At 33.4% G+C, this 17120-nt stretch overlaps 1 protein-coding gene across 2 annotated transcripts in view; it reads right to left on the reverse strand.

Annotated features, from left to right (window-relative positions):
* The window catches only part of LOC140434531 (host cell factor 2-like), a 60073-nt gene that overhangs the window by 37183 nt on the left and 5770 nt on the right, over positions 1-17120 (reverse strand). For both annotated transcript variants that reach the window (XR_011950058.1, XM_072522868.1), the window contains exons 4-10: positions 16927-17064; positions 14570-14771; positions 13580-13732; positions 8535-8747; positions 4911-5152; positions 436-646; positions 48-324 (exon numbers count right to left, since the gene is read on the reverse strand). Coding sequence is in view for 1 of the 2 variants with exons in the window: in XM_072522868.1 (XP_072378969.1) it covers positions 48-324; positions 436-646; positions 4911-5152; positions 8535-8747; positions 13580-13732; positions 14570-14771; positions 16927-17064 (1436 nt within the window). In the remaining variant the exon portion in view is untranslated. The remainder of the gene's footprint in view (positions 1-47; positions 325-435; positions 647-4910; positions 5153-8534; positions 8748-13579; positions 13733-14569; positions 14772-16926; positions 17065-17120) is intronic.

The following is a 17120-nucleotide window of genomic DNA, read 5'->3' on the forward strand; positions in this document are numbered from 1 at the left end:
TATATACTGCGTAACCTATGTTCCAGTTAAATGAATATCTTCCTTACCTAAAACTTTTAGGTGGTCTCTGTAATCTAGTACCTCCTTTCAATCCAAGTTGCTGCATAATAGAACCAGATCCTAAGAGTCCTGTTGCAACTTGCATCGGAACAGCAACATTAGATGTACTGCTTCCTTGTGAAAGAACTATGGTTTGTGTAGAATTATCCTCATCTAATTTTCCCATGCCTCCTTTCTCAGGTGCAGGATCTATCAGACCAGCTTCTGCAGCTATGGCAGCAAGGGCTGCATCTGTTGTGGCTGGACTATCAAAGGAAGTCGAGGCTAGTACAAAATTCAACCATTTTATTTAGATTTTTGAGTAATCTATGATTAGGAACATTTTCTTGCAGAGTTGATTCTACTTATATATAACTATAACATACCCTAACTTACCTATATTTGCATTTGGTTGTTTGGGACGAGAAATTACCATTAATTTTGGTTGTTCTCCGCTGTTAGTAGAGTGATTTATTGTTGAACTAATTGGCAGCCGGACAATCTTGCCTACTGCAGCAGACTGATTAGGTTGAACCAGGGTTAGTGTTTTGTTAGTACCTGTCGCCATCTGTACAGTAACTGGTTTCCCTCCTATCATTACCTGTTTCTAAAAAAAAACAAAAAATTCAATTAACAGTAATAAATTTTTGACAAAAATTTTATTTCATCCATTTATTTTTTAAATAAAATAAATGCTGCTCATGACCCATATGCATTTTTTTATGTCAAATTAACGCTATTTTTTTTTTAATATGATGATACAAGTTTGTCTTACAAAAAATGGTCGAAAATTAAGATTGCCAGCTATTAAAAACGCGAAGTATCAAGGACAGCTAACGCGACGCTAGTAGTTTGAAGTCTCAGTTGTGCGAGTTTTTATAGCATGCGTCGATCTTCTTCTTCAAGTGCTATCTCCGCGGCGGAGGTGGGCAATCATTATAGCTATTCGGACTTTTGAGACGGCTGCTCTGAAAAGTTCATTTGATGTACATCCGTACCACTCTCTTAGGTTGCGCATACATGACATTCTACGCCCCCCTATGCTTCTCTTTCCTTGGATCTTTCCCTGCTTAATCAGTTGGAGAAAAGTGTATTTTTCTCCACGTGTAATATGTCCAAGATATTCAAATTTTCTTGTTTTAATTGTACAGTAAAACCTCCGTTAACCGAAATAATTGGGGGGAGGCCGTTTCGGATAACAAGAATTTCGGTTAAAAATAAAATTGTTTTTTATAGTATTCTTGGTCAAAGTATTAGTATTAAAAAATACTATGAGGTGATTTCGTAATGTTTTCTAATAAGTAAATACAGAGTAAAGTAATAAAATTAAGGAAAATGAACATGCTTTTTTAAAGAAATTTCTATTTTCTTTTGCGTTTTTGTTTGACAACGATTATGTCTCCATAATTTATTTGCAGAACGTCATGAGTTTGCCTCATTCGATTGTTCGACGAAACGTAAAGCAATCTGAAAAGGACAAAACTTTTTGAAATGTCAACAAAACCCCGTGTCCCTAACTAATTAGGCCTACTGTATAAAATTCTTACCTCTAAGGCATTGAAAATCATTGAAGGCAGCATGAGACCGTCGACCGCGAGTCGGCGGTCTCGTGCTGCCTGTTGTCTGTTGGGTCGTCATCTTCGCCGTCTGATACACTCAGGTTGTCTGGATGAAGAACCATATCAAAATTTACTTTTTATTGACGAAATTATTGAAACTCAGCCGTTTCGGTTAAACAAGGTTTCAGTTAAAAAGATTTTGGTTAAAGGAGGTTTTACTGTATTTAAAATTTCTATTTCTTTATTCAACCTTCTCAGAACCTCTTTGTTTGTGACGTGTTCTGTCCACGATATTTTCAGAATTCTTCTATACACCCACAGCTCAAATGATTCCAGTTTTTTAATTTATGTCTCAAGGTCCAATATTCCATTCCATAAAACAAAGTCGAAAAAACATAGCACCTCGCCAACCTAACTCTTAGTTACAATTTTAAATCGCTTGTACATAGTACTCTTCTCATTTTGTTGAAATTCGCTCTATCTTTTCTATTTTGATTTCCTGAATGTAATCATTTGTGGAGTTAATCATTGTTCCCAGATATGCATATTTGTCGACTTGTTCGACGTTCGTTCCGTTTATTAGAATTTCTCGTTATTTCTTTGAGTTTTCGATATTCTCATAAATTTCGTCTTCTTGACGTTCATTGTTAGACCGTACTCTTTTCCATACTCCGCTATTCTGGACACCAGTCTATGAAGATCACAATGTCGTCCGCATATCTAATGTTGTTAATGGGAACTTAATTTTTAGGATTTCTATAGGGAGCGTGTCAGGTCCAGGGCTTTTCCCACTCTTTATTGTTTTTAATGCGTGTAATATTTCTTCTTTTGTAATATATGGACCTATTTCTTCTGACGTAAGTTCCATGTGCTCCAGATCTCCTCTTTCATTATTGAATAGTTCGTCGATATATTCTGCCCATTTTTGTACTTTCTCGTCCGTCTGTGTTATAGTATATGTGTAGTAGTAGATATATAATAATATACATATTATCACTTGTCAAACCAGTGTCGTTGTACCCTAACTCTATTTTACTTTACGACTGGCAACGTATTATCAGTGTATTCTCATAATTTTAAATGTATGTAAAAATGTGAGTTTAATGAACAATGTTATGAACGTAGTGATCCTGCAGTGGGATCTTGTAATATAAGGTAATGTTCCAATTAAGTCGTAGTATATTTTTAGTTTTATGAAAAGAAGTTATTTTTTATAAAAAGTTAATATTTTTTTCAGTCATATAGGCGGTTTGTCAAAAAATATGAATTGTGGATATTGTTACCTCTTACAATATCTGATGATTGTATTTTAGGTTTAAGATCATTCACATTGTTTTCTAAAGAATATTTTGTTTTCATAAAATTAAAAATAAAAAGTTTTCCATATGGTGAAAACTTAATTGGACCACATGGGAAACTTTTTTATTTATAAGTTCTCATATTTTTTGCCCTCTGTATTGAGAAGAGACCTTTTTTAGAGGATTTTTCTATATGACCGTAATATTCTTCAGGAAGAAAAATTCGGTCATGCTTGCGAAAAAGCCTTTTGGCTACAACAAATTCTCTGTCGCATGAAAGTAATGCGTGCTTCTCTTATTGGAAAACAGTGGAACATTTTTCTGACCTTGGAGGATGCGATGGCTAAAAGAAAAACGAACTACTGTGTGATTCTTATCTCATTGATTGAGATCTCATTCTCAAAATAATCTTTTAAAAATGTGCTACATCATTGGGTCATTTGTGAGCCTCACTCTCATTATAAGAAAAAAATATAGCTTCTCCTGTTTTTAAGTTATGTATACCAAACTCGAAAACCCACAGATGTCTACAATAGAAAATTGCCTGTACAGGTATGTCAGCTAATGGTAAATTTTACATATAATCCATTGTAATTCACAGTATATCATCGTTCTCTGAAAATAGTTGCTTGGTGTGTGTAGTTTTTTGTAAAATTTCTTAGCACTGATTTTATGAACTAAAAGTTATGCAGCAGCAACTCGTTTTGCATTGTCATTGAGGGTTGCGTTTTTAATTTTCTGGTAAAGTTCTTCACAGGCAGAATACACATCAACTTGAGGAGGACCAAAAGTATAAGTAAAATTTTCATGAAAATATTGTAAGTAATAACTATATTTTACTTTCTAGTCGGGATACTTTTCCATAAACATTTTATGTATTGTAGCAAGAAAATACTTTTTCAATACATTGTTAGAATAATGAACTTCTTTTACATCAAACGATTTTGTGTTCCTTTATTTGAAAACAAACCTGACCTGGTATCAAATTATGTCTTGATTTCACAGATTTACCTATTATCTCGAAGTGGATCAGTAGTTAGTAGGTGGCATAATCGTCAAATATACTTTTCACCAACCCCAAACAAACTCAAAAAAGCTTTCTTACATACCTTTTTAGGGGCTCCGTTCAAACAAACATGAAATAAGTTATGGGTCTCTCAATGTGTTTATTGGTAGCCTGAGATTTTCTGCTTCTCTTAATAGGTGTTACATCTAGCATATCTTATAAGTAGCAGTGTTCTGAATTTTTTGTCATCAAACTGGTGTAAAGATGCAAGTAAAACTCTGAGTAATTTTTACAATTATTGCGGCAGATGTAATTAATGTCAATTTTCGCGCCATAACCTTTTTTGCCGCATGATTAGTATGTGCCTCGCCCTTTATTTTAGCCTTCTTGATCACTTCACTTTTATACTTGGAACGATTAATAACGCCCTTCTATCTGTTCATATTCCGCCAACCCGCCACCTCACCTTTTTGGCGCGCTCAGTTAGTTGGAAAATGGCACATCCCCGGAGAAGTGACCTTTTCAAAGTAAACAGAAAACCTTGCTCGCTTAGATTAATATTAGCACATAGCGGAGATGTGGCTTTTTCACATACAATGAATCTTAAAACATTATTAACAAAATGGCGGCAATAACTCATGTTCTCATAACAGAGATGTGGCATTTTCCAAATAACCAATTCAATTGTATCATGAATGATATTTGATCAGTGATATGTTCTTTAAAAAGTCTCCTTGGTGGGATCTAACGCTATTATTATCAAAGTGTTTAAGAAGTATGTGAAGTATCAGGGAAAAAACTTAGTATGGAAACCCTCAAAAGTTGGAGCAGTCAAACACGTTTCTGTTCTTGTTAAATACGAGTATGTGTCAATATCTTAAAAACGATAGCAACAGATGTTTGTCCGACAAACAAAAAAAAAATAAAAAAAAACATTCATAGTAAACAAAATGCTGCACACTTTATGTAGTACAAAAAAGATATTTTTCAAAATTAGAAGATACTTACTGTATTTTTTGACAAAGTCATAGTCTTAGGAGATCCAACAACTTGCATAGGCATTGATATGGTAATAGGTTTGCCAGCAATCTTAACGCCTTGTAGATTGGTTAGAGATGTGGTAGTTACGATTGGTTGGGAATTTACAGAAGTAGTTTTTACATTGCTCAAATTTACAGATTGTGCATTGGTTAATGTTTGTATATTTTTCAAACCTGCATTTGAATTCACAACTAGAACTTGTTGATTACCTGAAAAAGAAAATAAATTAATTATAAGCTTTTAAACTCTCAATAATTATAAAAAAAAATTGTATCCCATATAAAGTATGTGTCTTCTAGTAGCGGTATACGGGCAACAATATATTGTATTAATGGCATTAGATATGGCGATTATTAACAAACATTCTTTCAAAAGAGATAAAGTCAACTTATCACATACAAAAGTGAACAAAATCACTCCCAAGCCAAAAACATAAGTTGCTTGTGCTGGACATCAAACTAAAAAGTGAACTACAATTCAACATTCTTACTTGAGAAGTCAACGAGTAAACATCTAGCTATTGCTAATCCGTTTTTAGTAAAAACGCTAATACATTAAGTATTTAGTTAATTGGTTCTTACTGAATCAAAACAGGTGAGAGAATCTATTTGAATATTAGTACATATTATATAGTAAATGCAATAATTAAATTATCCACTTGAAAAAGCAAATAATTGGCAGGGTTATATTTCACACTGAGAAGAAGCCGCTCTCCGAAAAGTCGAATTATTTGGAAGCAATGTTACATTTTAAATTAAATTCGCCATTTTAACTACTGGAATGGCATTTTCACTACTAACAGCTCCGACTACTAAAGGAAGAATGAATTGTTCCAGGAAAACTATACAAGATCAAATAACCAAAAGCAATTATTCGCAGCATGGATACCAACAAAGAGTTCACCGTGTTTCGGAGCGCACGTAAAGACGTCGGTCCCACTGGGCTAGTATGCATCGACATTAGCTACTTGAAACATGGCTAAAGATGCATTTGGTGCCGTAACCTGTCCAAAAAGATTCTCTGTTAACTCAACTGGTCTCTAAAATTCTTCATTAAAAAAAACTTTCAAATTAATTTTTCCATCATTTTCTGATATCCTTTTCGTGAACTAGTATTTTATTATTTTCATCTCGAATACATCTACAGTAGAACCCCTCTAATCCGTCACCCTCGGGACTAGCAGTATGGTCGGAACGCAAGAAAGGTCGGATTATCAGAAAAAGTCATTGTGTATGACGTATGTATGTGTTTTTAAAAAACGACTGTATTATTCTCTACAGTGATATAATAAATAATTATATTTCAATAAAATACAAGAAAGCTTTTGTTTGTACATTATTTATTAAATATGTATGTAAATATATAATGTCAAAAAAGGTAGCATAAAAATTAGTGCTTACCTATGTAGGCCTACTTAGTAAAAAAATCAGTAATAGATTTTTGTTTACAAGATGAAATTCTGGATTTAGCTGCAATGTTCCTCCATTTTTTCATCCACACGATGTCCATCGGTGTTGATGCTGAGTTCTGCTCAATGTACTGAAGGCCAATTTCAAAAGCATTCTTGGCATCGGTGTGTGAAATCCGGACAGGAGGCTCGTCATCATCATCACTGTCGGATTCTGAGTTCACGATTCCGTCACCGTCACGTTCCATAACAGCGGCAACAATTTCGTTATCGTTCAGCACTTCACTGGTTTCGCAGTTTTTGTCACATTGTTCAATCCACTCCTCAACTTTACTAGCAGGTATATTTGCATCCAGGGTCTGAAGATTGGTAACGATTTCCTGCACGTCGTTTTGCTCATCTTCGACCTGGTCAATTTCGATCATAACTTCTGGCCAAAGCTTACGCCAAGATTTTCTTAGCGTGTCAGGATTTAGTTCTGCCCAAGACTCAGCCATTGTATAGATAGCATCTTTAATGTTGAGTGATTTCATGGCTTGGAAAATATCACATCCTTCTTTCGGCGATAACGCCTTTTAAAACATTCTATCACGCTCTGGTCCATAGGCTGGATAAGTGATGTGACATTTGGTGGGAGGAAGATAGCTTTTATATCCCCTTTTACTAAATCTTCCTCAGAAGGGTGCGATAGTGCGTTGTCTAATAGCAGTAGAGCTCGAACAGGAAGATTTTTTTTCGTCAAGTCCTTCTCAACACATGGCACAAACTCGTCAAAAAACCAAGATTTGAAAAGATTGCAGTCCATCCAAGCAGATTTTTGGTTGCGATAATAAACCGGCACGGATGATAAGTTTATGTTTTTGAAAGCCCTGGGCTTCTTAGATTTGCCTATGACAAACAGCGAAAGCTTGTGTGTTCCATCAGCATTGCTACAAGGAGCAACAGTTAGCCTATCTTTCATGAGTTTCGTTCCCGCTACGGTTTCATTTGACGCACTTAAGGTTTTGTTTGGAAGCATTTTATAGTTTAGGCCTGTCTCGTCTATGTTATAGACTTGGCAAGGTAACAGTTCATTTTCTTTTACAATTTGTTAAAACTTCACAGAAAACTCCTTAGCCGCCTCGACGTCAGCAGATAATTTTTCATCACAAATTGAGACAAACCGGATACCATGACGGGTTTTCCAACGATCAATCCAGCCTTCACTGGCTTTAAATTCACTTCCTACTTCTAGTTTTTTGTGCAAAATTATTGCCTTTTCTTTTATAATTGGGCCAGATATCGGAGTTCCCTTCCTTCTTTCTTGACTGAACCACATCCATAGAGCACTATCAAGCAGTTCAAGTTTAGGCTTTTTTAATGTTTTTCGCCTTTCAAGAGCGTTTTCTCCATCTACTATCGTCATTGTATGTGATTCAATTTCTTTTCGATTTTTTCTCCAATCCTTAATAGTCGTAACGCCTACATTCAGTTCCTTGGCAATTTTTTGTAGTGATTCACCTTTGTCCAGCCTTTGAAGCACTGCAAGTTTTTCACTTAACGAACGCGTAACGTGTTTACGTTTTGCTCCTGACATGTTGAAAATAATGTACACACTTTAACTCACAACGTTCGAAATAATACTGACAGAATGGATTGTGATTTTCGGAGAAATTTTCGTCGTAAACAAATCGACCGCCGGGGATTTCCGCGAAGCCAAGCAGGTCGGATTACCCGGAGCGTCGGACTATCCGAGGGCGGACGAGAGGGGTTCTACTGTAATCTGATTAAAATCTTTAGTTGTATTTGCTCTATGTTTGGACATTTTATATAGTAGACAGTAATAGCAACGGTCACCAAAATAACAAAACGAATGCATGTGGCAGAAATGAAAATGCTTAGATGGATGAGTGGAGTTTCAAAAAAGATAAAATTAAGAATAAGTATATGAGGGAAAGTCTAGGATTTGCACCAATTGATGCCTAAGAATTGCTGATTTACAAGTTCCTGGATGGATTATGAAAGGAAGACCAAAGAAGACATGGGGGGAGACGCTTAGGTAGGACATATCGGTAAAGGGGATTGATATTGGTATGACCCAAGATAGAAACTTATGGGAGAAATATAATTAGGAAAGCTGACCCCGCATAAGGATAAAGGCGAAGAGAATGATGATAATCTAGGAAAAAGTATAGGTTACTTACCGATTGTAGGAATCTGTCCCATAGTTTTCAGAGGAACTAATTTCCCAGTTGCCTTATCTAAATGGTATGGAATCGTTTTTATAGATGTTTGAACTTTATTGGCTGCCGTAGTAGGTATAATTTTTACAATGGTATTTTTGGGAGATTGAGGTAAAACATTTGGTTTTGCCTGAACCATGTTGCTCCCTTTTGGTAGTGTTGCTAACGTCATGCCTATGGAGAAAAATACCATTAATCATGTTTGTTTTTATGGTTTATTTGGGTTAGAACTATAAAAATTTTAGTACACTTACTACAATTTTATCTATTACACACATACATTCAAAAGTATTGCATAGCCCTTTAAGGAATCTGATAAATTTACTTGTTTTAATATCCGAATAATGAAATACTCATTATTTAAGTGTTTTTGAGAGAGGGCACTTGTTAAAGATTATTTGGGTTTTGGTTTATTTATTTGGCATTTATATTTATTTAAATTTTAGTCGTTTTAAATACCAATAAAGCATATGTAAGTTTTCTTTGCTTTCATTTGCTTTAAATAATAATAATTATTATTATTATACATAAGCGAGGGCAGAGGAACTAAGTCCCTATTATGCCCAAAAACAAAGAAATTTAATTAATAACCTACTAGTAAAAAACAAAAATTACAGATAAAAGAAATAAAATTACAATTTTTGGTTTAAAAGAAAAACAATATTTTAACTATAATGTAAAACGGTCACGTCTGTTTTTAAACGAGTTGGTAGAGGGAGCAGAGACAATGTTATCGTTAAGGTTATTCCAGCACTCAAAAACTCTATTTGGTAAAAAGTTCTGCCTTGATCTTGTAGAAAAATTTTCTTTCTTCAGTTTGAACTGATGACCTCTGAGGCGTTCATCTTGATTAATGGTAAACATTTCATCGAGATTTCCAAAATTGAATTTTTATTATTTTAAAAGTTGTAATTAAGTCTCCACGTTGTCGGCGAAGTTCAAAAGAAATTAGGTTAGCCATACTAAGTCTTTCTGCATAAGAAGGTCTTCTCGGTCCCAAAGAAATTCGAGTGGCTTTTCTTTGGACGTTTTCCAACATAGTCTTGTCTCGAACCAGATCAGGATACCACGTTGGTCCACCGTATTCAAGTATGGGTCTTACGTACAGAGTGTAAAGTTTACAGAATGATTGCATTGAAATTCTCGAAAAACGGTCGGGAGTTCGCACGTTTAGAAACCTCTAAACAGCAGAGGTCCAAGGACGGAACCCTGAGGCACTCCACTTTCCACTAACCTATCCTGTGAGAAAGATTCGCCAACTCTAACTTTGTAATATCGATCTGTCAGAAAATCATCTATCCAACGAAGTAAAGTACCGCGAACTCCGAAATGTCCATAAAACTTGTTACACTTGGTAATCTTTGATAATAGAGATACTGAGATGATTTTTTTACGAAAATGTTGGGAATATATGAAGCTATCTCGAATTATTAATAAGACGTTCGTTTCTAATACATTTCAGAGGGTGTTGCAAAATAAGATGAAAAACAAATTTATTTTTACTGTATATGGGTAAAATGTTTCACGGAAAACATTGGTACAGTAATTCCTTGGAAATAGACCTGATTGAAATAAAAATCATCGAGATCCAATCAACTGTTCAAAAGAAAAATAGCTTCAAACTTATGGTATAGTATTAGGTATAGTAATTTCCTGAAATTTACCCTTTAATTCAGGAATTGTGCGAACTATTGTAGTTCAAAGTGCATTTTTCATCTGATGCCAAAAAGTCTCGATAAAGGGTAGATAAGGACTGCTTCCAAACCATTTATTACTGATTGGGTGATCAACCTTGATGGATCACCCAATCAGTGATAAATATTTATTTACCCAATAAAATCGTTTGTATAATCTTTTCTGGAAATTGTATTTTCAAGTGTGTCTTGAAAGAATAATTTATGAAGTTAGTTTGAAGTTGATTTATTAAGTTCTTTGTCAAAATGGTTCGAGGAAAGTTTATCTAATGATTTACGAAATTCCATTGTTGCGGACCATAACAAAGGACTTTCTGGACATAAAATTGCTAAAAACTTAAATATTCCTCAAGGAACTGTAAGAAATATAATTTCACAATTTATAAAAAAAAGTGGGTAATGTTGAAAGAAGTTAAAACTGGTTGTACTTCAAAGATTACCGAAAGAGATGAACGTGCTATTCGGAAAAAGATCGCCGAGCTTCTTCTCGAGAATTTGCTATACAATGGGCGCATGATTCTACCAGGTAAGTTTTTACAAGCAACACATATCTCATCTTGAATCTTATCATTCCACTTTGGGAAAAAAGAAAAACCACTTCTTACAAAGAAACAAAACAGAAACCAATGTCAATGGGATTCAGTTATTTGGAATGATGAATCCAAGTAGATACTGTTAAAGTAGATTCATGAAGTAGAGATATTCGAATGCCAGAACATGAGTATCGCAGAGATTGACTCAAAAGAAAGGTTATGTTCCCGATACCTGTGATGGTCTGGGGTTGTATGTCCTGTCAAGGAGATAAACATCTCCTTTTCATTGATGGCACTAAATGCTAGGAAGTACAAAAGTATTTTACAAGAAGAATTATTGCCTTTCATTAATGAAATTCAACGGCCAAATGGGAGATTTATATTTCAACAAGACGACGCAGTCTGCCATACAGCAAAATCCGTAACATCATGGTCGCAGGAACTGAATATTACTTTTTTAAAATAAGCCTTCAGGTAGTCCTGATTTATCCCCTATCAACTCTTTGGCATCAGATGAATAATAAACTTCGAACTACACCAGTTTGCACAACTCACATGAATTAAAGGGTACAGGAAATTTGGAATAACTTTCAACCAGATTACTGCCAAACATTAGTAGACATAAAAGTATAAGATATTGTTAATTAATTAACAAAACCACATAGTATCAAATAAGCTTAATCGTATCTGTTTAATTAATAATAGTAGTAATAAATAAAATTGTGATATAACGGTTTTGGTCAAATTCATACGCGTCTGTATGTACATAAATTGGCATAGTGATAAAGTAAATTTGGTGTAGTAAAATATTTCTTTCAAACTATTTTTTAATGTGTTTATTGTGTAGTGGACATTATAGCATTTGGATTTACTTAGATTTACCTAGTATATGTTAAAACACCGAAATATTTTCTCAATCCTTTTGCGTCGTTGAGATTGATAATATAAACATTTCTGATCTGTATATAATAATTTTAATTGCATTGCCGTCCTAGACCATTAACAGTTTTTGTGACAGTGTTTTTGATTCAATGCCAATCCCAAAAACTTCTTAAAGGAAATACTAGCCAGAGTGATATAAGTTACTTTTTGTTAAAATTTTTCTAAAGTAAAAATAGACATTTTTCATTAACAAAAAATTTTTTCGCGCTTATGAAAGACTAAAAAATTATAAATAAGTAAAATTATAAGTTTTATGGATTAGCTAATTGTCATATTAGTTTCTTTTAAATGCAATTAATTTAAAAAATTTAATTATTATTTCAAAAAGATTTGATGTTTCATTTCGAAATATGACAGTATTATCCTTTTTCAGACATTTGGTACATAACCATAAATTTGAATTGTTCTGTTTAAAGGTTAACCTCAATGTAAGCTCCGTTGAAAAATTTAGATAATTATCATTTATAATAATAATTTAAATTCCTATAGGTGTCCCCAACATCTGGAGCTTGTTGTAAATCGTTACAAATAGCGCCATTGTAAGTTTTGTTGATAAATTCTGTTAATAGTATTTGTAATAACTGTTAATGTGAAGTAATAATAAATATGAACTGTTTCTCTCTAAACCAGGAGTTGTAGAATTATTTCCTTTAAAAAGATTTTCACCCTTTAATATTTTTTACCAACGAAAAGCCTTTCTTTCTATCCAGCAAGAGGATTCTTTTAAACGGCGCGGCGTTCAAATTCGAATAGTTTAGGAAGCTTCTCGTGTTTTGTTGCTCAGGAAATCTATGTAAGTATTTTTTTGATTTCTCTCTTTGTAGTTACCCCTTTCAGTCCCTCCTTTATTCACTTATTATGACCCAGCTTTCCAACCAAATCAAGAGTGGACGTTCGCAAAAGTTTCTGTTTTGTTGGTTACCCTATCTCCAGCTCAGTAATTGCTCACTCTCCACTTTCAACCCCCTATAAGTGATGTGCTAGGCAAATTATCCACTACAACAATATGTAAAATATGAAGACATACTTAACATCGTTATATGTATATTTTTTATATTTTGTTTATATAAAACAAATATTATTTTATTTATTACTTAATATTTTGCGGGAATATATAATGACCTACATAGACTCCTGAAATGAACTTTTCAGAACGTGCTTGAGATAGGCTTTCTAGGGCAATTCATGCTCAAAGAAATTTTTGAAAAAAGTCGAGGCGCTTATTGTGCTTATTACTAAAGGAATGACAGACACTTCTATAAGAACTACTGATGACAAGCCGTGTCACAGAATGCAGAGATGTCTTCAAGATTGCATTGAACAAGAGTGAATATACACACTACTTAACATTGTTTTTACAGTTTTAGTTCTCTCTATGTAAAGCCCATTATTCGTCCAGTAGTTGACTTAGCCATCTTCTTCCTAATTCCATTTCCTTCTTACCTGAGCCATATTCGTCCATCTTGTTCCTATATGTTCTCTGATGTCATCTGCCCATCTTTTCTGCGATCTTTTTTAACTGATTTTGTTTAATGATATTGTTTGTTAGTTCAAATGATGCTTATTAAGAGTAAAAATTAATTGTTTGCAAATCATTAATTAACTGAAAATTGGTTTGTAATTGACATATATCAACTCTTTTTGCAAGAAGCTGGATTATGTAAAACTTTTGAATACATTATGTGTTTGGGTGTCCAAACGGGATTTTATAGTTCTATATTACCTGTACTAGTAATTGACATATATCAACTCTTTTTGCAAGAAGCTGGATTATGTAAAACTTTTGAATATAATATGTGTTTGGGTGTCCAAAGGGGATTTTATAGTTCTATCTTACCTGTACTAGTTTTGACAAAAGTTACAACTTGCTGTGGAGCTCCACCCTTTTGAATAATATTGCCTCCTTGTTTCATTATTAACTGTTTGCCTGCTACCTGAGGACTACCTTCTCTGATAATAGTTCCTGCAGTACCTTGAATCTTAACTGGTCCTAAGAAAAATAATTATATATATATATATATATATATATATATATATATATATATATATATATATGAAGAAACAAGAAGTCGAGAGAATTCACATCGATGGCGATTTGCCAATCCAAATTTACTGGAAGCTATTGGATGATGGTAGGAATAACATTTTATTCTGACATTATATCTACGGTTTACTCACACACTCTACACTCTTTACATAAAGTGAAGACGTTAAAATGAGAATGCATTGCATTTCTTTTTAATTCAAGTTCCACAATTCTCCTACACATGTTTCAAGGTTTCTCCTCTTGCCAGGGAGACATGTGAAGACTAAAGTTAAACTGAAATGCTGTTTATCTATATGGCCCTTATAGTATTGCAATTTTTATTTTAATTTATTTAAAAGTCTTCTAACACTAACACTAAAACACAATTAATGTATAACATTTATTTCTGTAACCCTACAATTAATTATTTTAGACTAAACTCTAAAATATAAATTATCTTTATAGTCGCTTCAGTCATTTGAGAACCCTGTGGAAGTCTCTTGACATTAGACCAGTGAGTGGTATCACTCAATAGAACGCCGAAATGTTCTATCAGGGGTGTGGCATGGGGGCTGGCACACTAGTACTATACAGTATATAATAGTATACATGTACAGGCTATATGTTCTAGCTGTGAGCACAGTACTAATGCGAATATTTTATTAAAACTAATCTACCAAGTTTCATCTACTTCCTTTTTTGGTTCTTCTTAATTGTAAAAGATAATTATTTGAAACGATATTCAAAATTTCTTTAAATTAGCCAAACAAGGCAAAAGTGTCATGTATGTATATGTCTTACCTCTTGTAGCAATGGGTGAAACAATTTTAGGTGAATGAACCTGGTTAGTACTTGTAGTTGTTTTAATAGTTGGTGCCGGCTGAAGTGAACTGGTTTGAACTGGAACACTTGCCTTTGGCACAGCCGCCAACGATGGAATTACTGGTGCAGTGGTAGCTGGAATTTTCGATGCAGCAGGTGGAGGTAAATCATATTTTTGTATCTACAAAAGAAAGCCAATGAATATAATAAATTTCAAAAATAAAATATCAACTGATGACTGAGGAAAAAAAGATTTTAATCAAATTAGACATCCTAGAAGAAAACATTACAATACTATCACATAAAAATGTGCTAAAATGTTTTTTGATAGTCTTTAACAGAGAAGAAGTTGAACTATCAGTAAGGGTGTCTCTCAATAAAAAATTAATAGAAATCTTCGGATTTTTACCCTTTGTTTTAAAAAATAAATACTTTGCGGAGTATGGTATTATTATTAAGGTCTTTTCCGAAAAACAGAAAAATCTTCATACCATATAAATTTTGCAGCTTTTAAAGAAATCCCTTTAACTGTAAATTGGACTCACGTAATAGAAATTATTTGACCTAGAACACGAACTTTCGAAAACATTTAACGAATACTTCAGTTATGTTTTTCGGTATTATTCTTCATCTAGCTGTATTGTTTTTGATGGCTATACAGAAAATTTGAAACTGAGTACTAAAATAGCTGAGCAGCAATAGAGTTGTTTTCCGATACGATAAAGCAGCAATTTTTGTAGCTGAAGATATTGATACCTTGGTTAGCTTCTGTCAAATTGTGGCTTACAAATAAAAATATATACTTTTGGAAACTTCTTCTTCCTCTTTATAAGCAATTTAGCTTGTTCATTGACAGATTAATACCTCTTTGGAAGGTTGTCACTCCATCTTTTGCATGGTCGTCTGATACTTCTTTTGTCGATTGGTGACTTATCTCTTGCTATTTTGACGACACGGGTCTCCTCCATTCTGCTTATGTGGTTATTCCATTCTTTTTTTCTATTTTGTGTCCATTCATTTACACCCTGTATGTTACATTTTCTTCTAATGTCTTCACTTATCTTTCGGTCTCTCAGAGTATTTCCTGTAATTGTTCTCAGTACTCTCATCTTTGCCGATTCCAGTAGCCTTTGCGTTGTGGCTGTGTTGGGTCTTGTTTCTGAGGCATGTCATTATTGGTCTTACACTGGCTTTATAAATTCTTGACTTCATCTCAGTGTTAATGTGTCTGTTTCGCCATATAGTGTTATTAAGGCACCCTGAAAGTCTATCTGCTTTTTGTACTTGATCTCTCACTTCTTTGTCCAGGTCTCCATAGCTGGACAGTGTAATTCCCAGGTATTTTATTTCCATTACTTGTTTAATACTGATGCCATCAATTTCTATTTTACATCTGGTTGGTTCTTTGCTGACTAATATTGTTTTAGTTTTCTGAGATGAGATTGTCATATTAAATTTTTTGCTCTTATGCTATGTTTTGGAAACTTAGTGCACAATAAGTTTAAGGTCATTAGTTGGATGAGAGTGGCGCAAAATAGACGGGGTTAGAAACAAGAGGAAGTGGCCCATGATAAGCAGTAAACTTTTGAGGCTGGATGATGATGAAGAGTTGAATTTACGCATGATTTTTCCCGATGCAACATCACATTAGTTTTTCATTATCAAGGAAAGCAAAATAGTATCAAATTACTTTCTGGTGATACTCATTCACAAAGTGAGGTGAAAACTTTAACAATCCAAATGCTTCACACGAGCAAATAAAAATGCAGGTTTTAAAATAATAGTTGAATTGTATATGGGTAAAAGTTAAAATTGAATTGAATACTCCCCAATATTTGTTTTAAGATGCCAGATATCTGCGGCAGGATAACACTTTTATATAATATAATATACCAAAAAAATTTAGATAGCAAAATTATTTTGAAAAAAATTATTAAATCAATTTTAATGAAATTTTGTGTGATGATTAAACATATTAAAGATTTTCTTTCTCGGAATATGCAGGTTCTAAGTTTGATTTTAGTCTAGAAAATAAACTCACAAAAAGTCTTTTTTTAACTGTTGTCATTGTGTTTTTTAGTATTTTCTCAATAATAATAATTCGTAGGGTTTGAAACTAGCATTGTCGTATGTAAAATTTAATTATAAAACATTTATATCCAATACAAAATTATTCCAAAACTCATAGTTCTTGAGATATATGCAAGAAAAATAGGAAAAATATCGAATTTTTTACATGTTTTTCATATTTTGTTTAATAAAAAGCGTAATAAAAACAATTCAATTCAGTGTTTATAATATAAAAGGGAACCACTGAATATAAATAAATATATTACCTGTAAGATGTATGTCTGCACAGATAGTGCTCCTGTCCAATTGACTTCAAGTGTATGTGTTCCTGCTTTAACTAAAGATACACGACTAGGAACAGGAGGTTTATCTACATCTAAATACCACAAATCTTTGCAGCATACCTACAATATATAGCATAATTCAATAACTATTTATGGATAATTGTGGAAGCTATTAC

The sequence above is a fragment of the Diabrotica undecimpunctata genome, chromosome 2 (assembly GCF_040954645.1).
Source record: "Diabrotica undecimpunctata isolate CICGRU chromosome 2, icDiaUnde3, whole genome shotgun sequence".
Classification (NCBI taxonomy): domain Eukaryota; kingdom Metazoa; phylum Arthropoda; class Insecta; order Coleoptera; family Chrysomelidae; genus Diabrotica; species Diabrotica undecimpunctata.